Here is a 25,563-nt window from a genome sequence, read left to right as displayed (position 1 = left end):
AGGGTGAAAAGAGTTTAAATTCCATTTAAGGTCTCACTGTTGTAGCAGAGCTGCACATGCTGTTGATTCAGATCTCTGCACTCTCACTAGAATACATATGTGCACATGTTTCAGAGACATTTATTTTTGCTTTACCAGCTGCTGCCAACTCTTGCTGGAAGCTTGTCAGTAAGGCTACATCAGCCACATGCAACGGATGTTATATGATGATAAATGTGTCTGAGAAAAAGTCTTTTATCACTATATTGCAATGACATTAAGCAATACAGTGAGGCACTAAAAGTGGAGTTAAACCGTGATACTGTATTGCTTTCTCAAATAAAATCTCATTAGCATTTGTGCATGACATCAGCCTTGATTTGTTTGTGATTAAAAATCAGCATCTGTAGTCGAGTTTCAAACTTTTCTTTCTCCTCAGTAATAAAGCCCAAGTGTAACTGTGTCTATCTTTAACAGAATGAAAGTTTTAATAAAGGTTGTCTGTTGTGTTGCTCCCAGCCTGGCTCAGCCATGACGTGCCACTATGGGGATATGCTATCTGATTGGCTGTTTGCCAGCGGCACAGGAGGGGAGAGAGAGGGGAGATGGGGCGTTGTGCACCAAGCATGACGCTTTGCAGCACGGAGAGCATTCCAGATGGCTATGATTTATGAACCTCTCAGAATGGTGGGACTAATGAACGCTACTCGACATGTGTTCGGGATGGAGGGACCGTGTTCGGCCATCATTCTGTCTTTGAGGAGGGGTCTCGGACACTGCATTATAAGTACAAATGGATGGTGAAAGCACTGATGACGCAGGCTTGTAATTCATCTGCTCTGTTAGATACAAACTGATTAAATCAAGATCACATACAAAAATAGTGGTAGCCACCATTCAGCACCTGGACCTCCTTTTGTGTATGTTAATAGCACAATGTAAGTCTAAACATTTTCATTTTATGTTCTGCCAAATGACAATCACTAATCCAATGGCAAATATGTTTGTCAAATGTACTCATATGATTACTGAGCTATTTTTCCAGTTGCACAGATGATTACAGTTACCATTTTTATAGTAGATCAGTGTAATCCTATCACATGGAGATGTTGCTCCTCCGCCCTGGCACCATGTTATCCACAGTCAGTAGTATGCTCCAGGTGAGCATTAGCAGAAAGGTAAAAATTGATCATGCATGCTGTATTCAAAAATGGAAACTTTTTTAGGAATTAAGAAAATCAGTTCTGTTTATTTTAAGATTGTTTGTTTTTTAAGTTGTGTGTCGAGTATTAAAATGGATTCAGATGTGTTTTATTTCAGTTGAGTGAGGCCCACGTAATCCATAAATGGAAGCAAAACACAAATGTCACAAAAGCTTTAGTGATTTTAACTCCGACAACAGTGCAAGGCTGTCGTGTCTTCAGTCCAGAGCTGGGAACTTAGCTATTTATGTGCAATATTTCTCATTAGACACTAAGTAATGAAATGCCTGCCACTGACATTACAAAGAAATTAAAGCCAACATTCAAACTTTTAATGAATCATGACTAACATTTAAACCTGTACCTGCAGTTATGTTCTTCTCAAATAATAGACTCACTAGGTATGGTATTTTTAAGGCTTCTAAGAGTTTTAATTCAAGGAATATGCTAAAAAATGCCAGAACTGTGATGTATTGTGATCACGGAGATACAAGAATAATTGGTTTAGCACTTACAATACTGTACGTTAACTAACTGCTGTGTGTGATGTTGTTAGCACAGTCAAGTGGTAATTAATAGAGTTGACTCATTCCGTTTATCACATTCTTGATCTGGGTTATATAAAAAAGAACAAAAGGCTTCTCTTGATTCTTCATTTTTTTTGCAATTTTCTGGACTTAATAAATCAAGAAAATAATCGGATAAGCAGATAAATTTAAAATAAAAATAATCTCTTATTTTAACACTAAACATCTTAAGCCTGTTTCTGGTCGTTAAAAGGGGAGTTTTGCCTTGCAGCTGTCACCAAGTGCTTGCTAATGGGGGAATGTTGGGTCTCTGTAAATTAAAGGGTACACACTGGACCTGCTCTGAGTGAAAAGTGCCCCGAGATAACCTCTGTTGTAATTTGGCACCATATAAATAAAACCGACGTGACCTGACTTGGCTAAATATGCTGGCACACTTTTCACATCATTGACTCCATCGTCACTCACAAAAGTCTGCTAGGTTTTTTTTTAAAGGCTTTGGCACGATCCATCCTCCAGATAGATGTGCAAAGATTCTTTCAAAGCCAATGTCACTGAGTGATAAAACCAATCACAAGAACTCTGCAAACACAAATATAATGTTGCATCTTTGGGGGGGAAAAAAGCCTTCTTACCTTCTGAACATTTACACCTGGAGAAAAATACACACTGGTCAGCTAAAGTGTTTGCAGAAACCAGCCATTCTCCATGATTTACATGGTGCTGAGTAATGTGTAAAGTATGTTCTCAGACTTTTTTTTTTTTACAGCCTTTGGTGACACCTTTGGTGTGTCTTGGTAAATGTGATGGGAACTGGCTGTAAAAGCACAGCTAGAGCTAAAAGGCTGCCAAAGATGGATTTTTTAAACATTACACACTCTGTCAATCAGCTCCTACAGGATGTTGATCCATTGATAGACACAGACAGGACAATAGCTGTATGTTTGCATGTCATGTGTTCATATACTGTATATTTGTGTGTATGTGTGTGTATGTGCATACTGGGATTTGTGAGTGAATTCCAAATTGCTGTTTACATATGTCCAATTACCTAATAACTGCCTCTTAGTGTGATCTGGAATATAGTTAATGAAGCTGTTAACATGCAGAGTGCGGGAGAAAAAAAATAGTTGTGTCAGTATTCCCGTTTGACTGAGTGAAAAATCTCTTCAGCGCCCCATAGGTTTCAAGCTATGTCAATCATTTCTTTCCAACCGTGACGTGCTGTCATGGTGGTGAGGTTGGAAAAACACTGCACCAAATGTCTGTGGAAAAGAAATTTGGGTAGAAAATCACATTTTGAGCTGTTCTATTCATGCAAATTCAGACACTTTCTTATTTTTCTGCATGTTTAAAGCTTTTTTGGACTGTTAGAATATTAAAACAAGGTTTAGTTTTTTTCAATTCAATTGTCCAATAATGATAACCTGTTTGCAGCACAGTGGCTCATGTCAGACAACCTCACGCTTTTGATTTCTGCCTTGCATGTTATCTAATAAAGCAAGAATGATTGCCACTTTATCTATACTTAAAGCCACAATGAATTCATATATATCCAATCATATTTTCTCTTTAAACACCAGTAAAGTGCTTCCCCTCATCTGTGCAGCGACGTTACAATGGCGATACGGTCTGTTAATCACCAGACAGCATCCCCAATGGCAGCCGTCTGAGTCAGATAGAGAGAACATTTTGACTCAAGTGGGAGGACTTGCAAAGGAGTAATCATGTGGATATAACTGTGCAAAAGACCTTCTCTAAGGACTGCTTAGGAGATGAGACGTGCAATTTTCTAAAAGGTAGAAAGGACGACGAGGCAACACCTTTAACTTGTCAAGTTCAACTGCAATCAAGGAACAATGTTACAGTAAATTCTCAAATACAGCACCTTTGAAAGGATGCTACTCAATGTCAAGAATATTGAGATTCACTCTGGAATCCACACGAGTGAGGTAGTAATGGGAGTAAATAAATAGAAGACAATGGGGCCAAGAGTAGAGCCCTGTGAGACTCCAAATGCTTACACAGCTCTATCTGAAAAGATGATCCTGTGTTTCATGTGGTCAAGTAGATTTTCATTAATCAACATTATGTGATGTTGCACTAAGATCTATGAACACAAATGAAACGATAATTTTCGAGGGGAAAAGATGTAAAATCTGTTTTATCTGTTTGCACATTTATCAGAAACTCCCCACACTTCAAATAATATCTAGGTCAAAATTAAAGTACATAATATTAAACAAGAAGATATACTTCTGTTGTTCTCTTGAAGCTCAGGTTATAAAAGGCATCCTTAGCTGCCTTTTGATGTTAACTGAAGAAAAAAGATGCTTCGGTTAGGCAGAAATTCTAGCTCCAAGTTTGTTTGCTATGTTATTTAGAAGAGAAACATAGTTGATGTAAGCACAAGGCAATACACAGACAAAAGGTTCGGCTGGCTCAGACCCAATTACACACAACCATGACAGCAAGAAATGAGAGATACTGCAAACAAGTACAAACACAGACACACAGTCAAATACACTGACTGAACCATCTCCGGCATATGTGCACACGCATATTTACGCTGAATATATCCATACGGAGGGAAAGTCTGTACCGAACTGACGCCAGCATTCACAGACACAGTATCTCTTCTTCTCTCATATAAACAAACACACACAAAGCAGCGAGAAAAGCTGAGACAGGTGGAACACAAACCACTGAGAGACTTGCTGAATATTTCATAATGTTTTCACTGGCCTGTCAGGAGCGTCGCAGAAGTGCAACGTGTGTGTTTGTGTCTGCATATGTACAGATTTAAATTGTATAGATGTGTGCTGTTGATTTCATTTCCTGTATTTGTGTGTGTGTGTGTGTGTGTGTGTGTGTGTGTGTGTGTGTGTGTGTGTGTGTGTGTGTGTGTGTGTGTGTGTGTGTGTGCGTGTGTGTGTGTGTGTGTGCGTGTGTGTGTGTGCGGGTGGCTGGAAGTGACAGGCCACTGTTATGATTGGCTGTCAAGGCGCTGCTCACTGGAGAGCATGTGGCCGTTAGCTACAGTCAGTTCATCAGGACTCACTGATGCGCCAGAGAGCAGGCAGGTCACATGGTGATTTTGGCAGGGTGGTGAGCAAGACTGGAAATATATAGCAAGTGAAAATACTATCTCCAACACCTACCAGTGTCCCTTATTTTTTATTACTGTTATTGTTGGGAGGGGAGTTATATTTTAGGAGGATCACAGAGTTTGTGTTCTTGGCCTTGTCACTACAAAATATGACATGTTCACACCCATAATATCACCCATCACAATGCTATACAGTACAAGTAAATCCAGGTAAGTCATATAATATTTACAGACTTTACTCCTCCAAATAGCCCTGCAATAAGAGAGAGAGCCTGAAGTCATAAAAATAAATAAATAGTCTCATTTATGATTAATAAAATAACAGTGTTCCACTACTTTGCATTACATCACACAATAAAAATATTTATTAGTATGGCTTTTATTGGCTCATTTTGTTAGATTAAATTATAAAATGCTTGGAATAACTTTAACATGATTGTAAAATACTAATATACTTCTATTAAAATCCACTGAAAGTTGATGAGTGACTGAATTATTGCTCAGCCATAGGTTCAATTAGCAGTAGCAGCTTTTTCTCCAGTGGTATTTATTTAAGATTCAGAAACAACATATGCAAATATGACCTCTCTTATCCTCCAAACAATAAACACTAAGAAAATAATCATTGAGTGTCAAAGTGCTTACAGTAGAAAACTATTTTCTTACAAATGATGGCTGGAAATATCGTATTAGTGAAAGAAAGTAAAGAAAGTTCTGCTGTTGCCGATTTAACTCTTAATTTTTACACCTGAGAGCAAATGTTCACATAACTCATACAGCCCTTTTTTCCACAGCATCTTCCAATCCTAATATATGTTGGAGAAAGTCAGGTAGGCACTGCCGAGCTTGTTAGAAGAGTGTGGGAGTGCTGAGGTCAGTTTCTTTCCCCTCGTCTCTCCTCATCCTTGAACCCCTCCTCTTCCTCTCTGGTCCTTTTTCTCACCCGCCGACCTGCCTGCGCCTTCTCTTCCTCTCTCTCTCTTCAATCTCCCTCCTGCCTGTTTGTTTATCTGTCTGCTTGTTACCCTCTCACTCCGTCCTCTCTTCATGTCCCTCTCTCTCCCCCCAATCTCACGCTGTAACAGGTGAGTTCCCAGAACTAATTACAGGAGGCTATCCCAGGGTGCAACGGGGGCCGGCTCATTTGCAGGCGGAGGGGGCGCTGAGAAAGCTGTCTAATAACATTTTCTAGCGCCTGATTAAAAACAGCCCATAAATCACTTGTTCACATGGGTGTATGCACACGCACGCGCATGTGTCGGATTGAGCCGTCAGCCACATGCCTTTGATACACAATAAAATATTGTACGAGCCTGAAGGACACACACACCCCGTCTCACTATCACATAAAGCAAGCACAAATTAGGCGGTTTATACATTCATATAATCTTATAGTATAGCCATTGATTTTATATAGTTTTCATGTATGCACAGAACGCCTCCTATTTATTTTTCATTGTAATTTTGTTATGAGGCAATACAAATGCAGCAAGGGTGATCATGACCTCCAGGATGAATTTAAACAATCAATGAACAGATGATGTCATTCCAAGTGATTTCAGTGACGGGCAGAGAACTCATTAACGCGTTTCACTCTTTGACACTTCCACCCTCGCCATTGATTTTCCTCACCGGCGCTGTTTACTGTTTACCCCTTCCTGACAAGACTGAAGGAGGAAATGAACACAGGAGGGACTAAACGGTCCCAACATGAGGATGACAGGCGGTCAGCAGATACACACACGCCTCCTTTTGCTGTGTTTTAATCATGTGCAAGGACCATTAGCAGCATCCAGGAAACAGAGGTAATGTCTAAGACTGCGAGTAACGATTGTTGTTGAATTATCGATTATTCAGCTAAATATGTTGTTTTGTCTATTTAATGTCAGAAATGGATGAAATATGATAATTACAGTAGCCTAAAGCTACAAGTCACAAGTTCAACTTTCAAACCTCACATATAATGAAGTGATTATCATATAAGGTGGGGACTTAAACAGAACTGAAGTAGTTGCAAGATTTTTTTTGCTTAAAATAACTTAAATGATTAATTGATTATTAAAATAGTTTAGTAGTTTAGTTAGATTAGTTTTCTGCTCATTGACTAATTGAGTATTTCTAGACTCAATGTTTATATTTTAATAGGTTTAAGCTGACAAATGAATAAATAAATAAAAGGTTTGATGTTTCATCCCAGAAATGTATTCCTAGCAGTGTGAGGAAGCCTTTTAAAAGCATTTACAGCTAAATGTATGGAGAGATACATTTAACAGCTATTCACATTTTTTTAAAAGTGACATCTTCATGGTTTCTGGTCAAAATGATGTGAGGTTTGGGGGAGTGTTGGGGGGACGCATGACATCTGTATGTGCAATATATTTCAGACATCTGCAAGAGAAAATGATGTGTTTGTTTTGAATGTAATCTTTGCTATTTAATACATTAAACATTTGGACTGGTTTCACAAAAGAAGCATCACCTTGGGCTTTGGGAAATTGTTATTTTTCTCATTTTTCTCACACATTTCTTAGACCAAACAATCGAATTAACGTGTCTTAACTGCCACGGCGCTAGTGTTTGATTACCCACACAGCATTGCTAAGACTGAGGTAATCATACTGAACTTTACTTTCCCTGATGAAGCAAACACACACACACACACACGCACACACACACACACACAAACACACAAACACATCCACAGTATACGCATATGCACACTGTCACCAGACACCCCGAGCCCTATCTAACTGGCCCACACTGAGGTTCATATGGAGTGGTGCCGTCTCTTCTGGCAGCTCCCGGCGCAATAACCCAGTCAGTAGATTAGCTGCGATAGGATCATTGGCCAAGCACGGCAAACAATGGCGACTCTCTCCGTCTCACACACTGACGCAGGGCCATTTCGCATGACTCTCACTTGTGTAAAATGGGCAAATATGTGTTTGTTTGTACACACACACACACACACACACACAAGCGCAACCGCACTGCATCAGCTCCGGACGTAAAAGCATATGAATTGTTGTTAGATAAAGGCAGAAAATAGATTCTTTTTTTTACCAAGAATCCGCCAACTCTTCTCACCCTCTGCAGTCCTGTCACGCAAAAAAGTTCAATTTGAGCTGAACGGGTAAAGCAGGGTTTGATTTGAGCATCAGGAGGTGAAAGTTCGATATCACGGCATGTGGACTGTTTCTTCAACAAACAGGAGCGGGTGAATGGCGGTACAAGATAGGTGTCAAAAAAAGAGGCGAGAGTGAAATGTAAAGTGACTTGGTGGAAGGTGGAGGAAGGTGGAAGCAGCTTATCTCTCCTGCTGCTCAGATGTCAAGCAGCTGTGTGAAGGTTTACGACAAGCGACGGCTCGCACCGCCCGTTCCCAAACAAACATACACAGCAGCCATGAATATCAGCATACTGAATCCCACACTGGCTGCTTTATAGTACTTTTACATTGCAAAAATAATCAAATGAATTATTAGTTTCTGCTGCAGAGGCGAGCAAGAAGACAAGGACTTATCATATTATAGCACATAGTCAGATATTTACATCTCACAATGAGCTCACTGGTAAGCTTTGCACTGCTGACCTAACTTGGCAATCGCTTTTAATTCTCATTCCTCGCGGCTTTCCGCAACTTCTCCTGAAAACGGCAGGAGCTCTGCAGCTCCGTATGTGTGAAGACACTGCAGATGGTTAAACATGTTGAGCGCGGCCACACCGAGTGTATCTCCCTCCCTCTGCGCTGCTGATGGACTATCAGGCCTCCTCATGATCACTTACTGAAAGTAGGAATCCCGCCAAGAGATTATGATTGGACTATAATCGCCGGCAAGCTGGGAGGTCCTGATTTTGATTCAATGCTTGAACTTTCTCCTCCGCTTATCTGATTTTCTTGTCATCGCAGAGACGCGCGGCGCATTGCTGAACATTAAATTAAAACTTTTGTAATTATCTCAAGATTTCAAGCAGGGAGCTGGGCGTTAATATGAGACGCAAGGATTCCAGGAAAATCTGAAATGTGTGTGTGTGAGTCTGCCTGCAAGCCCGTGTGTATGTTGTTTTGCATACAGTTCTGCTGATGCAGGCAGATGCGGGCACTGCATCTTCACTCAACGCTTGGAGCGTTGAGCTAGAAAGGGGCAAAACCCAAAACAGCAAAAATCAAAGAGTAAGCAAAATCCTGAAATAAATACACACACAAACAAACATACGAGGCTGCAATCTATTCCCTTATAACTCATTTTCTACTTTATCAGCTCCTTGCAAGAACCATACTTGATTTACACACATATAGCGACAGGGTGCACAGTTGGATGACCTATGAGCTTGGGATCAGCTCATATCCTCTACACACACATACAGCACCTGTCGCTAAGATGCAGCTTTCAGGGGCTGAAGCCTCAAGAATCACGTCTTCTAGATCTATAACAAGCACAAGACTCCCATTAAATAACCTTGGTGTGAGACAGCATCAGCCAGAGCCAGAGCCAGAGCCAGAGCCATGCGTCAGCCCGAGCTCCACGTGCTTCATCAACAGCAAACACTTTCAACTCCTCACAAACAACCTCTCCACATAACAAATGGTTTTGTTTGGGAGGCACGACACACACTATAGGATACTGTAGCAAGTTTGTCTTCTCTGTTTCCTGTTTCCTCAAAGTGAACAGTTACATAAGCGCTGAGAACTTGGATTTGCAATAAAGCAGAGTGATATCTCTTTGTACTGTAAGTATAAACTAATAGCCTTCGTATTTCTAGACCATTTTCTGTGTGTAGGTGACATATAATAAAAGAAGTGTCAATCATCCTTTGGCGACACTGCAAAAATGCAAACAAAACAAGAGAGCAGAAGGAATGGCCTGCGTTCGCTTTTCACGGAGCACACATTTATCTCACTGGCTCCATTTTGACTTCAGCAATAATTGATGCTTTGAAAAGAGTTTCTGTCCCCGAGAGTTCTTGACAATGCCTCGGGTGGACGGAGCAGAGACACAGTGATCAGTATTCATAAAGCTAAAACAGATACTCATTCTTGGTTGGGGGGGGGGACAAAAGAGAAAGAGAAAATCTAAATTGTTTTTGAGACAATAGATCAATGGGGGCTGCCTGCAGTGTGACGAAAATTGTTCCACTGTATCTTATGGTATCCAACACAACAACATATATATATGTGTGTGTGTGTGTGTGTGTGTGTGTGTGTGTGTGTGTGTGTGTGTGTGTGTGTGTGTGTGTGTGTGTGTGTGTGTGTGTGTGTGTGTGTGTGTGTGTGTGTGTGTGTGGTTGCATTTTCACATGTATAAAGCCCCAATGATGTTTAGCAGAGCCTTGGGAAAACACAATAAGGTCAAAGACCACAAGCAAGATGGACCTGCACAGTAACAAGAATACTGGCTGTTGTGGTCTTTACATTCCCTGCAGTAATGTCATTATTATTTCTATTTAATACATAAAGTGGTAGTCATGGTGAAATAATCCGTCCTTAAAGAAGTTCAACAAAAATGCTTGAGGCAGTGTTTCTTAGCAATTAATGCTGGGTCTATAATGTTTCTGGTGATGTGTGTATTACTTTCTGTTTCTCTGTTAATTGGTCTGATGTAGAGTAGTGAGATTTTTCTAGCATGGCTACATCAACAGTAAATATCTGCTTTTAGTGTCAAGCCCTCAGAATTGAAACAGAAAGTTCTCCTTTGTTGATTTACTATTTTTCATCGCTCAGCAATCACACAGGGAACAATTCATTATAGAAAAGGCAACTTCTTCGCTGAGAGTCGACTCAACAGACCAGAATTATTTCAAAAATATCTGTTTTTCTCCCTTTTTACTGTCAGTATTGTTCCACATTTAGTACTGAATGCTTATCTCGGGAGGTTGTTGACAGGCATTCTTGAAAATCTAGGATATTATACAACTTGAGGTAGACAAGATGGGTTGATGTATGATGTATGTAAGACTAAGAGCTCTGTCAGGCTGCACTTCACCACAGCAGCACTTGGAGCTTAATGCTAACATCAGCATGCAAACATACTCGGAGCTACAATGCTTGAATGCAGACGTAACATGTTTATCATGTTCAGTGATGTCATTTTATGTGTTAGCATGTTATTATTTCCTAATTAGCACTACACAAAAAGTGCAGAAGAGGATAATGGGATTAGCATCATTAGTTTTGCAGGTATTGAGTCATAAACCAATGGACGGTTTTTAATTTTGATGATGTGATGATGCTTAAGGAAAAGTCAGGGGAACACTAAAGTGGCTACAGTTCATCCTGAGAGGAACATGCATGTCTGCAGTAAATGTCTTGAAAATCCATCCAATGGCAGCTGAGTTATTTAACTAAATATCAACCTAATGTTGATATAGAAAAACACCTGAGTCATCATAATTCATTGTCTTGGAAACACAATATTTCTGTACAAAATGTCATCCTAAGCTAAGTAATGCACTTTGGACCACAGCAGTGGAATGATAAAGCAAATGTAAGTATGACAGATAAATAAAGACTGCTCATGGCAATACATCATTATCTAATGTAAATACATGTACAGAGATGTTACATGCACTGATTTGAACCTTGTTGTGTAATTAGGCCTCCAGCTCTGGAATATATTTTCATCAGGGTGACACATCTTCCAAATATCTTCTGAAGACCCTGAAAAATGTTATTTTCTAAAATCACTATTGTGCAAATTGTTTAATAAAAACAAAAAAGATGATTGGGTTATTCTCTGAAAATATATTTGTATACTATGTTACGCCATGAGCAAGTATTCCACGCCAGTTTTTTTTTTATTAAGCAGACTTTGTGAAAAAAATATGAATCAGTACTGTATGTTTTGTGTCCAGTGAGTTGAGTGATTAGTCATTGTGTTAATCCTTGCTCCGAGGCACGCTGCTGTGAGAGAGTTGGTTGCTGTGTCTAATCTCGGGCATTGCAAAGATAATCATAAGAGTAAAGCAGGCCTCGGGGGCGCACCACTCTCCACGTCTGTCACTGTGGATTTCACGCCGTTGTCAAATGAGTATTTTTTTTTATGAGAAAGAATGCAAAAAAAAAAACCCTGTTAAGATGTGCTTTAATTTCTTCTCTCAGCCTTGCTTTCATGGCCTATAAAATTAAAGTATTTTACTGCATTCTGGATTCTTCTGTGTAACTTCTACCATTCAAATATTACATCACATGGCTCTAATTGTGTTATTCATTTGGGAATGCATTGTGTGGCTGTTATTAAGGAGTCCAGATAGTGTGATGCCCTTTGAAAGAGCAAAAAGGAGACAATACTTTGTAGTAACTGAACCAAGATGAGCACAGGCAAAGCTTTCCCCAGGAGTTTCAAGAGGGAAGGCGCATAGGTGGGGGGTGGAGGGGCACCGGGTCGGGTTTTACAATCACACAGGTTATTTGGGAACTCTTGGGGAAGTGGAGGGGGACCTCGGTGAACTCCTCATTTCTGTGGGGCTTTATGTAGCGTGACGGTTCCAAATGAAACTGCCTGATCATGTGGGAGCGCTCTATTAATTTGTGGCTCAGGCCTCCTCCTTGGGGAGAGAGCTGCCACAGCCACTACTGCATCCCCCCTTTTTTGCAACAGCTTCCAAAGCTCCACGTTGCTTATTGACTGAGGAGCTCCATTGCAGTGTTTCTCCTTGTCCGCGGCTCCAGCTTTCGCCTCAAGTGCCGAGACGATCTATCATTTCTTTGGTCGCCTACTCTAGACTCCACAGGATGGATGAAAAGCAGCGTGAAATAAAAGTAATCTTGGCTCTCGGAGCAATATATAGGCTCTAGCTAGCTGGAACATACTCTGTTCCTACAACATAGCATGCTCTGAGAAATCTAATCTAGTTCTGCTACAAAGTATGAAAGTCTTGACCACAAAAACAGGAATTTCAAGCTAACAAGATACTGGTGGTGGAGTTTTATAAGTAGCAACCTGCTGTAAATGGATTCCAACACTGGATGACTTCAAAATAGACAGTATCCCCTGTATTGTGTATAACATATGCTAAAGAACACCGCTTTTGAGTTGTGACTTGTGCATGTCATATCACATGTTGATAATCTTTGTTTTCCCCCAGATGCTTGAGAGTCTGTGTTGGTTTCTACCGTGCTCATTACAATCAGGCTCTATCAACAAGAGCCAGCTACAAAGGCATGTGTGAATGCAGGAGATCACAAGGCTCTCTTAAGACTCAAGCCCTCAAGCATTTACATTCACATGAAAGGATGGCCAACACTGGCACTCCTCCCACCCGATTGCCTTTTCCCCTGCTTCACTCTGTGGCTCGTTCCACCTTTAAATATGCACAAACATGAATGTGGACTAATTAGTGAGAAAGAACAGTTATCTGTAGGTTCGATGAATTTATGATTATGTGGCTGATGCAGGAAGGAAATACAGATCTATATGTTCAGCCCTTCTGCACAAGTTTAACTTAAACATGAAAATATGAGCTTTAGATAGGATTGGTATACCCAAAAATAAACTAAGCTGAGTGCATCATATGGAACCTGCTGTGAGGAAAAGTTATTTGACATGAGTGCCAGCACGTCAGTAAACATGCCATCCGATCTAAGTAAAGATAAGACAGGTTTTTTAATTACTGAAAAAAAACTTTTTTTAAAAAAAATTCCCATGGAGGCACACATGCTTGGGAACTTTTCGGATGGTGGGCGGGAGGGTGGCAATCCCAGAGTGCCCACATTGGGAGTAGGCCAGCTAGGAATAATGGGAAGCTGTGCAGGTGTAGAAAGTAATTAAAAACACGCCTACAGTTTACCTCTTGCACTTTATGAGTACTTGCAAGACGGTTATTATGACTTTGAGAGATAATAACACGCTTGACAGAACAACCCTGCAACAGCTATACTTGAAAAATCCATACTTCTGTTTTGCAGAATAGAGTTGAGTAACATAAAATTCATACGTTGATAACTATATTGAGCAGCAGAATAACAAACATCATTAGCTTCCTGAGCAAATAGCATTAAGCATTAGGTGCTTCTTGAAAAGCTGCCCACGTACTGTAGGGGAGAACAGGATATCTTCCCCCTACAGACGCTGGTGATGAGACTATAGTGTGGGAGGACCACGAAACAGAGCGTGCACATGAAAAGAGGAAGAGTAGGGGGGAGAGTGGAAGAGAGGAGTTGAACGGGAGGAGATAGAAACAAAAATAAGCTGGCCCACATTGCATTAGGAGATTCCGTTTGAAGATTGTCTGGCATGGAGAGGCAATCAGGAGAGCGGAGACGATTTGGCCTCACTGCAAGCTATTCTGCTGCACCGCGACCATGTCTCAAGTGCCCCCCCCTCTTCCCTCACCCCTTCTCACACAACCACCCCATCCCCTAGTCTTTCTCTCTCATCTATCACTCACTCCCTCTCATCTATTCCTCATCAAGCACTGCCTCCCATAAACAAGGATATTGGCCACCAGGCAAGAAATCTGAGAAGACTGATCTCTTTTCAAGATGGTCCCTGCATCATTTCCTAGCAGAACCAATCCCACAAGGACACTGGACATGTCATTTTAATGCCCAGTTCAGTGCTGGGAAGTACCGGGGCGGGGGGGGATAAACCATACAGACTCTATCCAAGCCACTGTTACGAGATCATTAGGCATTGTGATGTGTGATTGGCAGCAGGGCTGATCTCCTTGGGTGGGTCAGCCACGGGACCACAAGCTATTCACTTGAGAGTCCATCAATCACAATTTGGCTTAATTAACCAGCAGGAATGACAAGCCAAGGCCCCACTGTCTGAATGGATGGATGGATGGATGAATGGATACAAAGAAATATGATACAATACAGCAGAGGATAATTTAATACTGTAAGCCCAAAGGAAAACTCAGTCTGCAAGGCCAGCATAGAAGAGACTGCTCTATAATGGATGCCAGCCAACAGAGAGAAGAGTTCACAACATTCATTTAAATACTACAGTCTGGTTTTCACGATCATTATTGATTGCTGTTATCTTATTATGTAAGCGTTGAGCATATCATTTTACAAATGTAAAACATTGGGCGTCCTAGTGGTTTCGGGGCCAAAGACCTTTGTCTCCAATTATCTCCTATCAAATGAAGGAAAAATGCCTGAAAGCACACACAAAGCATGGATCTCACAATTCTCTTAGACTTGAGAAAGTTCTACGACCCCTTGAGCTCATGAAACTTTCTAAAAACTCAAATCTTACATGGTGAAAATAGCCAAAATACCTAAGAACGAGACATTTGAACATCTACAACTCCATGACAACTGGATAGACTAAATTAACACACAAAGTTTGGGTATTACAAGCAAATTGGGACTTTTTCAGTATCTTTTTATGAGGGAAATATAAGAATATTCTCCTACAAAACACTTAAAAATCATAGTTTTAAACACAATAAGATGTGGGGAAAACATTGCCTAAACTTGTCTAATTTAAATATCGGTTTAAATTAGTTACACAATGATTAAAGAGGAATTAAACTCAATTTGATCGGCATGTGGGACTTTCAGTCAGTACATAAAACAAGTATTGAGGTTGACCTTTTTTCATTTAAAAACTAGGCTTATTTTATTATAGACGGCGTCCACACAAGTTCACAAGCACACACACAAATATCAAGATTACTTGCAGTAATAAAAAGGCAGCTCTCTGGCTTGTCTCATCACATTGATAGGTGTAGCATGCACCACTCTCTCATTAGTGTCTCCTAGCCAGCACAGCTACAATTAGCATTAGTCCTTTTCTCAATCACTATGATGGACCATGCAGACATTCAGCCGCTTCTGTGGGCTCTAACTCTAACTAATGCTCAATTGACTCAAGCCCACATGAGCCAGGAAGAGGTAGAAAATATTGTTGTTGTCTGTCAATAGAAGGCTCCTCTTCATTATGCTTCTATCGGTGTGTCTCAGCATTCACACATTCAGCTGTCTGTTCATCTGTCATCCAGGCACCGCTTCCTGTCACCTGTCTACGTCCATCTTATTGCCTTCTGTGTCCAAATTCCTTCTGCTACAGTACATCACCTACTGCACTGATGTTATTTCAAGATGGGAACAGTCAGGAAAGTCAGCACATCAGTCTGCTCCTGTGAATAAACTGCCTTTAGTGATGACTCATAGAGGTGTTATCATTTTGTTGTGTGCATTTACCTTGCAGCATCTCATCAATAGCACTACTACCACTCATTCTCATCTATCTGCCTGACTTCAAATATGTTAATATCTGTATTTATTTTTCTTAAAAAGGGCCATATTTTTCTGATTTGAAAGTTTTAGTCCAAATACAGATTTCAAAGTCATGTGAATTTTTTGAATTCCACAAGGGACAAACTACTGAAACGTCAACAAGATCTGTCGTAAACTGACTAAAACATGAAAAGACACTGGCATAGTTACTGTGTGCAAGAGGAACATGATTAACACATAGAATTATGGTGCTAATGAATACTCTACAGGTGTAAATGGAAAAGGTGTTTCCAGAAAGTTTGAGGTCTTACAATTTTAAAACTTCTTGTTAGGTGCAATGTATGTGAGAGAGTCATGTGAGGTTTACTTTACTGTCTTGGTTTTTTGGTTAATTTGGATGTCTGTTTATGCTTTTTTTATGCTTTTTTTAGCAGTATGCGTAAATATGTCACACAGGTTCAATCTGGCTACACACATTTAATGAAGATTTTCTGGAAAATGCAAAAATATCACTTTAGGTTCATAATCACTGCACAGCGTTTTCTGCCTTCGTCATGCACATATAGATTCTTATTATCTGAATTGTTGACAATACAAGAAAACAAAATACCACAAGTATGCACAAATACAAAAGACTATCCCACCTTTTAACTCTTTCGAGGTTAATATTTCTCCTCCATTTCCATACAAATAGTCTTTGCCCAGCATAACACCACATTTCTTCATACAAAATGCAAATATGAGCAATGGGGGCTACTTCACATTAGACCTCATTTTCCAGGCTACCACCACGCACCTCAATTATGACAAAAAAGTGTCACATTAGCTGCTAACCTTTACACAGGTAATACAGAGTCAACACAGTGTCACCGAACTACAGTGTAAACTTGGTCCTAGCCTAGAATACCTACATAACATCACTGGCGTACCTGCAAAATGCAAAAGTATCACTCTAGGTTCACAATCACTACATAGTGTTTTTGACACTGCAAAAAACTGCATTTCACACTATTAATGAGTGCAATATGTCTGTGATACAGTACAGGTAATCATATAGAAGCCTGCATGCTGCTCGCCTTTTAACAGTTTATCAAAATTTAAACAGGGTAGTAGAGAAATGTATAACTGCTGATACCTGCTGCTTTTACCTAAGACTGCATAAATTTAAATAAGTAAACAGATGAGATTATGATGTCAGGTAAACAAATGACAATCTCCAACAGTTCTTAGAGCTCTTGCAGCAGCTAAAACTAAATAAGCAGCTAAAAATAAATACACATGTGAAGATGCTGTACAGTATACTGCGGCTTAATTTTTTTCCCCCTGTATCCGTGGATGTTTTTCAGCAGACTCGCACATTAACATCATCAGTGTTAATCGTACTGCGAGAGCACGGCATAGCAGTCAGTGTCATCTCTGTATGAATGCAAGTCTACACATGTGGCAGTTCATTTAACACATGTGGTGACACCTTTGAATCCCTTTACCTCGCCATTCCCAACACATACATCCGTATCAACTATCTAAATTGTTGATGCTGAGAAAAGTGATACAATTCATCATGGCAACCTAAAAAGTATTCCAACAACTGGCTGAAAGATGGCAGCAAATGGAGATATTTCTATAAAAAGATGACACCACTGACTCTAAATCTGTGTTTTTCTACAGTTTATCAACAATACCAACTGAGGAGTAAGCTGGCAGGATAAGCAGACTATTGCTAGTTTATTTAAGTGTTATGTCACAAAAACAGCTTCCTGCAATTTATATTTCAGATATGATTTACGTCAGGCCACTCTGAAGCAAACCCCAAGGCTTCAGTATGGTTATTAATACGGCCTAAGTGGGTCACTCAAAACGCACAGCCCAAACTGGAGTGGTTCTGAAGCTCTTCTGCCATTTCTCTGATCCCTCTGTTCTTCATTTAATCATGCCCGCCGGCGCCCAAAAACAGGAAGTAAGCCCCAGACCAACAGTGCTGCATCCCATGAGGGGATGTGATTTGGAAGAGAAGACTATGAAGTGTGCGACTAAGTGCGAGTACATGCCACGCCGAAATAGAGTGAGCAACAGGAGAGGGAGAGGAGGACCATGCAACTACTTTTCTCCCTCCATCTGTCAGTCAGCCAGTGTTCCCAGTGATTCTGTTGTCACCCTGGCATCCTGGCTCTGCCTATTAGCCTGCTAGTTAGACTGGCATTTAGACTGGCAGGACACGTATAAGCAGAAGCCAAAGGGTCTCCTGCTTGGCGAGCACCAAACTGATGTAAAACAGTAGACAAACCCACAGGAGCGCCCTGCAACATGCAGCAGCTGCCTCCTCCAATCGCGTCAGCCTGGCCTAATTTGATTCCATCTCGACAGGATTCAATTACATTTTATTAATTTTGGCACAGTGCGACTCCGTAGAGTTTGATTCGATCTCTGGCAATGCAATTTAACTAAACGCAATCAAATTCACTTGAATTGAATGAATTTTTAAACATGATTTTTTCCTCACCTCTCTTTCTGTATTACATATTGTCTCCTTACTCTCTCTATCTTTCCCAATTTTCCCTTTCTGGTGTTCAGAATATAGAAATTAACAAGCAATGCCAAAGTCGTCCTACAAGAGAACCCCGACTGCTTAGTGTATCTACATTTTCTTGGCGTCTGGTTGTGAGAGACTCCCCGAGGAGAACATTAGTCAGTTCCATGATAATAATGGGTAATTTGAGTGAAAATAGACAGACGTTGGCAGAGGGCATTACTGAGCACGTTGATTTTTTTTTTGCTCCATGCATCGCAAATAACCAAAGCTTTTTCAGTATATGCCAAGTGTTCATCTACTGGAGCTTGCTGCTGGAATGTCATCTCTGCTCTCTGTGCCTAAGTCACCTAAAAGCCAAAAATGTATCATTACCAGACAATGTGTCTTCAAATAAGTACGAATATATTTGCGACACAGGTCTCTTAATCCTTGATACTAATCCTGTTAACTGAGCCGTGAGCTAATGACTGCTCAGTTTGCACGCAGCGCCTTCCAAACTACCCTTGAGCCAGGCAGTTTGTTTATTTCAAGGCGCTGCACTACGGCTGACCTGTAAACTTCTCGGAGGTGGAGTTATTTATAGACGAGCCACAGGTTTATTTACGAAGAACAAAAGCCTCCGCGGCTTCATGCGCTGTAGGGAAGTGCTGAAACAAGGCATTTGAGCAAAGTTTTAGTCACACGGCACAGTCTTTAATAATTTAACAGATCTGCAGCCTTTGAGTTTAGAAATAGACAGGAAATACAGGAACACATGTAGGTAGGATTCAGAGAAATATGGCAATGTGTGTATCTCAAAGCAACTGCTCATTTCCCTTTCTGGTCTTATTGCTGCCATGTCATTCCCAGCAAGCTGACAACACCCCTGCAGCACAGAGGCATGTGGAAGTGCTTTCCTTGTGGATCCAGGTGTTTAAAATGTAACACTCTCCTCCTGCCTTCTACGTGCTACGCAAAGTGGATGCTAAGGCCTGAACTCGACCGTTTGAGCGCTAAAGGGCACACATGAGAAATCAAAAGCTTGCAGGCAAATAAATAGCATATCCATAACACTGAGATTGCCCTTTGTACAATTCAGAGGCCTGCTGACTCTTGTCATTCCCTAAATTGATTTCTCATATGCGACTGCCTCGAGGGGGCGATTCCATTTTCATATATATATACATAGCGCTCTATATGTGCACTCTCCTTCCTAGTCTATTAATCAAATAATGCAATCAATTTCACCTTGCAGGACCAGGACATACGAGATTTCTTTTTGTGAACAGCTTTGCCTGTCTTTAATGGGAGTTGGTGACTAGTGTTGCATGATGTTAAGAGGTGCATGCAGCATTGTTCCATTATCGAGTTATCAGTTCAGCCAGTAGTAGAAAGGTAGAGGTATAGATTGTGCTAAAAAAATGTGTGAATAAATCTGCACTACCCTCATTAATATTTACCCGATGATCCATATGTGGAATATGGGGCAGTGCATGTGTGGTTGTGTGTTTGTGTGTGTGTGTATTCATGTAATTATGTACATAAACCAAAACTACAAGATGTAAGCAAACCTCAAACACTTAAGCCCAGGCTCAGGGCGCTACGAGAGACACTTAAGCACAGGGGCATAAATCTTTTAAACCCTGAGCCACTGACATTTTCCCCCAGAGATACAGCGAAATATCTTAATTACGCCACTTAACATCACATTGGCGCGTCCCGGGTGAGCCCAAGCAAGCATATAATTCATTGTACTAAGCATCGGTAAAAGCCAAATACATAAACCTTCAAGGATGCATACTCAAGCGCATGGTAGACGGTGAGCTGGGACTTCAAAAGCAAATGTTTTCCTTCAGGAGCCAGGGAGTGGGGGGTAGAGCTGAGGATATCTGCAGAGTTGGTGTGGTAGGAGCTGAGGGCACCTCGCTGACTTCTGTCAGAAACATCAAGCTGGAGTCATGTATCAGAGAAAGCCAGTAAAAAAACAAAAATCTCTCTCTGCTTGTGTACGTTTAACTGATGTTATTGTTTCTGCTCTACCCAAGTACACAACACCTCTTTGCCCTTCACCTCAGAACAACCCTTATTATTCTCATTATAGCAGGTTTGCATATTAGGTCAATTTGCGTGGACTCGGCTATCATGTAAAGCATGATAAGAATGGAAATTTGTTGGTAGCGTGATGTAATACTACTGCAACAAAGGGGAAGTAACAAAGCAATGAATATTCTAGTTAAGGCTTCAGAAGAGTCGCCTATGTATCTTTGTTTTAGCTCAGAGGGATCACATATATTAAATAGATGAAAATCATGCTCCTCTTCTTCTTCCTCTCCATTATAACACATGCTTCTAACAGTCTATAGATTGGGCTGGAAATATGAACTGCCAATAAACTGCAGTCCTTTTTATAATGTTGAGGATAATCGAACCCTGTGCCTCTGTGGCTTTAGGCATCTTGCTATGGTATGCTAGAAATCTTTATAATGGGGGGCGTGCTGCTGTTTTTATGTCACAGATCACCAAAACAAACACACATTAAACCACATGGAATCCCATTTGATGCAAGTCAGTCCCACAAATCTCCACCTGGCAAAGCAGCTGCTGGTTTATATTTTTAATCTTATGCAACTTCCCTTAGTACAAGTGTTGAAATTATACATCAGCAGTGTCAGAGGGACGTGTTATTAAAATTCATAGTCCTTTTTTTTTTTTTTTTTTTACACCTCCATACTGAAGTCGCTACAGTAAAAATGTATCTGTGCTTCTCCATTTTTGCCTTAGGGACCCTTTGGAACCTCTTTAAGGGCCTCTACAGGCACCCAAACCCTACCCTGAGACCCACTGCCTTGAAGGACTTCAGCAAGGCAAGTGTCTGTAGTCTGAATGAGAATGCAACATGCTTTAACGAGCAGTGGCTTATGGCTTCACTCTTGGCACCACTTTGCAGCGCTCTACCCCCACCTGCCGTTGTGCGCCAGGAACCCAGTGTGTTCACACTGCAAGAAGTGACCATCTAACAGCTCCTATTTTTTTTTTTTTTTATACCTTTTGGTGTCTTTTTAACGAGTGGAAAATTCATGCTCAAGGGGATAAGATAACCCAAGTTACCCTCGATGCAAATTAACTTGTTGCAAGATTTTTTTGGAGAAGAAACAAAAGCCTGCTTTGTTTAAATGCATTGCATGTATACAGAAAGAGATGGGAGGAAAAAAGATCATGCTGAAATGAAATCTTTCGCCTCAAGAAATGGATTAAGAGTGAATTTGAGGTGAGAAAAAAAAAAAAAAGAGTTGGGTATTGTTCGCAGTGCACGCAGGGATTCAGCCCCCGGTAGCACAGCGACGCGCTTCACTGACCAGGACACAGTTCAGAAACATACACCGACAAAAAAAAAGCCAAAGGCGACAGTGTAATCTCATTCAATCAGCCCTTTTTAGCAGCAGTCACTCAGGTAACATCGTCATACCTCTCACCCTCACCCCTCCCCTCCCCGCGCGGGCGCACAGGGACAACCATCACCCCTCCGGATCAGGTGCGCCAAGAACATGAAATCCCAATTAACAGTGAAGTGTCACTCCTGCAACAAATGCAGCTCGTATCTGCAAACTTTCCCAAGCATTTCAGACCGGGTGACCGCGTCACGGGTCGGGTGTTGTCATGCACAGCCTGCGCACGAGATGCAGACACAGATGGGAGATGTACAATTCTCCAACCCACAGTATGTTGCGGTTGTACGCAGCAGGACAGCTTGGACTCCAAGAGTGGGAGAAAAGACGAAAGGCGGTGGTCTAAACAAATATGATTCAGAAAATGCCATTAAAATGTATATCTGCGTGCATGATGTCACTTTAAGTTGGAAGACAACCCTCGATTGTCACAATTAAACCAAGTCATTTTTGCAAATAAGACTCCTAAACAACACTGTGAACCTCCTACAGATAAAAAAGAACTAAAACTAAACGAGTGTAAGCCATTTCTAATGATGAAGATAACAGTTTTTGTCCGGGGACTACAGAGTGTACATCTCAACAGCTCACCCACCCTGAAAAAAGGACCCCATCATAATCCCCCTTTTCAGTAAGAAAGCATTCTGGCCCCTGCAAGACGTGCCTCAACTACAAAATAACGTCCAGTTAAACAATCCACCCCTCTCTCTCCCTCTCTCTTGCTCCCCCTTCTTACTCTACCTCTCTCTCCCTGTCTCTCTTCCCAGCAGCAGCTCTTTCTGCCTGCTGCAGATCACGATGGCAAATGCACTCAACTTGTCCACAAAGTCATCAAGCTCGAGGATTTCAGCCCCTCACGCAGGCATCCCTACCTTGGCTGCTGCAGACGAGCACCCCGAGGAGATGGACGAGTTTGAGCATCATTTTCGGGCAGGTTTTGAGCTGCCGGACGCTGTTTTCAGCTGTTGTATAAAAACGACAAGGGCGACACACACTCTCGGCTCCGTTCATCCACCGTCTTGGGCTCCGCTGGCGACTGATCTGCTTCAGCTTCTTCCTTCCCTTCCTTCCTACACGCGCGCTCCCGCTCCTGCTCGTTCACCGGGCATGCTCTGCGCTCAGGAGGACACCCCCCCCCCCTCCTCTCTTCCTTCAGCATCACTTATCTCCAACCTCACTGCTGGAAGCTGTTGGATGAAAGCAGACAAGGATCAAGTCAAACATGTTTATGATTTGCATGCCTTGAACATTCTGTAAAAGAAGAAGTTGAGAAAAAATCTCTATGTTTGGTCCCTACATCCAAGTTGACTTTGAGCAGGGGTGCAGCTAAGAAATCTGGGGACCCTTTCCAGCTTTGGACCCCTGGATCCACCACCTTCTGAATGATCCCACCAATGACTATGATTGCTGTCATGTATCAAGTCACACACAGGAAAAATGTGCAATTTGAATGACGCGTGCCAACATTCGCTGCAAACTAACTGTGAAGTTAACTCGTCAACACAATCTCAAAATAAGTCATTTTTCCAAAATGTAATGTCAACACAGCACCATCTAATAACATTGATGTCTATGTACAGCCTGCTATGAGACAAGACAGGGACCTAAAAAGGGCAACACCGAAAAGAGGTACTACAAAAATATTCAATAACTTTGCTCTTATACAGTGGGGTGTCCCCAAAATCACTTGTCACAAAATCACACTGACGAAGAACGTGTATTTGAATTTTCTTTCTTCGTTTATTTTACAGAAGAGGATTGTACTTTTGCACACATTTTTTGTTGTTGGTTTGTTTGTTTTGTAATTTAAGCTATTTTCTTTGTAAAGTTTGTAAAGTTGTGTTACTTTTCTTGTGTTATGTGTCACAATGTATAGTTTACTTTATTTGTATTCATTTATTTATTTATTCTGACAATGTTGGTTACAATGATAATGACAATATAACTATAATTATTAACTACGTATAATTATTGTATTTGTTATTAATTATTATTATTCTTTTTTTCATTATTCTTCTTTGGGTGTTTTCCTGTTCTATAGGTAGTTTTACAGTGCAATATGTATTGTTATATGTATTTATTTTGTTTTGTTACATTGATAATGTAAAGAAAAGAAAATTTGCACTTGCAAATATTTGTGTGATTTATTTTTTTAATTGGGGGTTGGGGGACTACAACGTAATTACAACTGCACTCAAATGGCCAGCAGCTGCCCTGAGACTGGTGTACATGACCTCAGTCCATAGCCGTCTCTCCTAGGTTTCATTTCAGGCAAGCAAACACTCATTTTTCTGCCCATGATTTGACCCACATTCCTGTGCTCCTATCGGACATGTGTCAGAGGGGCTCCATGGCTGTAATTCCCCAAAGTCGCCTGACAGACTGATGAAGTAAAGAAAACCGTGGCAGATAAGGAAAAGTCCCAACCTGCCTAACAGCCATCCAGAGGTGAGTTGTTGGCTCTCAGGATTTCGTTACGGTGCAATTTGTGTCCAACTTTCCAAGTGGAAACTGGGAGGGTGTGAAAATGGAGAGCAACAATCATTTCCCAATGAGACTTAGCTGGATAGCAGATTTCTTTTTTTGTATCTTGTCAGGTCGACCCAACTGCTGCAATTGTTTAATTGATTACTAATTTGTTTTCCCTGTTAAATTCAGACTATGGCTTTTTTTCCCTGTGCGTGTGTACATGTGTGATTGAGGAGAGAGAAAAGGAGTTTTGGAAAGTTGTATTACCTTTTGTATAAGGGTAAAACTAACTACCAAAATCCGATGATTGGAAGGCCTCTCTGGAAATGAAATCGAGAAATTGAGAGTCATTTATCATGTTAAGATTCCTTGGTATTGTTTAAGTATCCTGAAGAGTAGAGTGGGTGAGCGCTGGCTTTCTCTCGAGCTCCAAGCTGCATGAAACCAGAGCTGTAGGGAGGATTTCTAGAGGGGCTTCAGCCCCCTCTTTTCTCTCCCTTCCACACGTCTGTGTTTAAAAGAAACAAAAAAACACCTGTTCTGCTCTCTAGGCTGTGTATCATCATTTCACTTTATCTGTACATGAGATACCACTGATCAAGAGTTAATTAGAGTTTGATTAATCTCTGGGTGTTGTTGATAGTCTGCGTATTGTTTGGATGTTGTGTTCTCAATTAAAAATGATATAGGTTAAAAGTCTTGTTAAAGTGAGTATTCTAGGAGCTAAATATCCAATACTGACGAAGAACATACAAAGTTGATCTGATAAATGGGAAGAATGTAAGGAGACTATAAACCAAATAATAAAGAAGAAAGAGGATTAAATATATCCAAAATAAAGCTACCAAACATAGAAAATGCAAGAAGTCATACATTTTAAGGCTACATATAGCCACCACGCAGCTGTATTAATAACATGAAGATAGAGGGCAAGTTAATGATTGAAAATACTCACAGGCAATGCTTGCCGTGAAACAACAAAGTTGTTATTAAGTTATTCCTATCAGCTATTACAACATGCTTAAAAATTAACTCAAAAAACAGTAGCACCACCAGCTGGTGGGAGTCAGTCTCAGCCAGGGCAAAGCGCTACGTGGAAAGAAATATAGTTCTCATGGGAGAGACAGACTA

The 25,563-nt window shown here is 40.8% G+C and overlaps 1 protein-coding gene across 1 annotated transcript in view; it reads right to left on the bottom strand.

Moving 5' to 3' along the window:
* LOC133976672 (neural cell adhesion molecule 2-like) overlaps positions 1-23,377 on the bottom strand; it is a 268,406-nt gene extending 245,029 nt beyond the window's left edge. The window contains 3 exon segments of the mRNA XM_062414931.1: positions 22,836-23,053; positions 23,137-23,150; positions 23,261-23,377. Of these exon segments, the coding sequence (XP_062270915.1) occupies positions 22,836-23,053; positions 23,137-23,150; positions 23,261-23,377 (349 nt within the window).
* Positions 23,378-25,563: the final 2,186 nt, after the last annotated feature.

The sequence above is a fragment of the Scomber scombrus genome, chromosome 24, assembly GCF_963691925.1.
Source record: "Scomber scombrus chromosome 24, fScoSco1.1, whole genome shotgun sequence".
Lineage (NCBI taxonomy): Eukaryota > Metazoa > Chordata > Actinopteri > Scombriformes > Scombridae > Scomber > Scomber scombrus.
The sequence above is the reverse complement of the archived record's forward strand: the minus strand, read 5'-3'. Positions and strand labels throughout refer to the sequence as shown.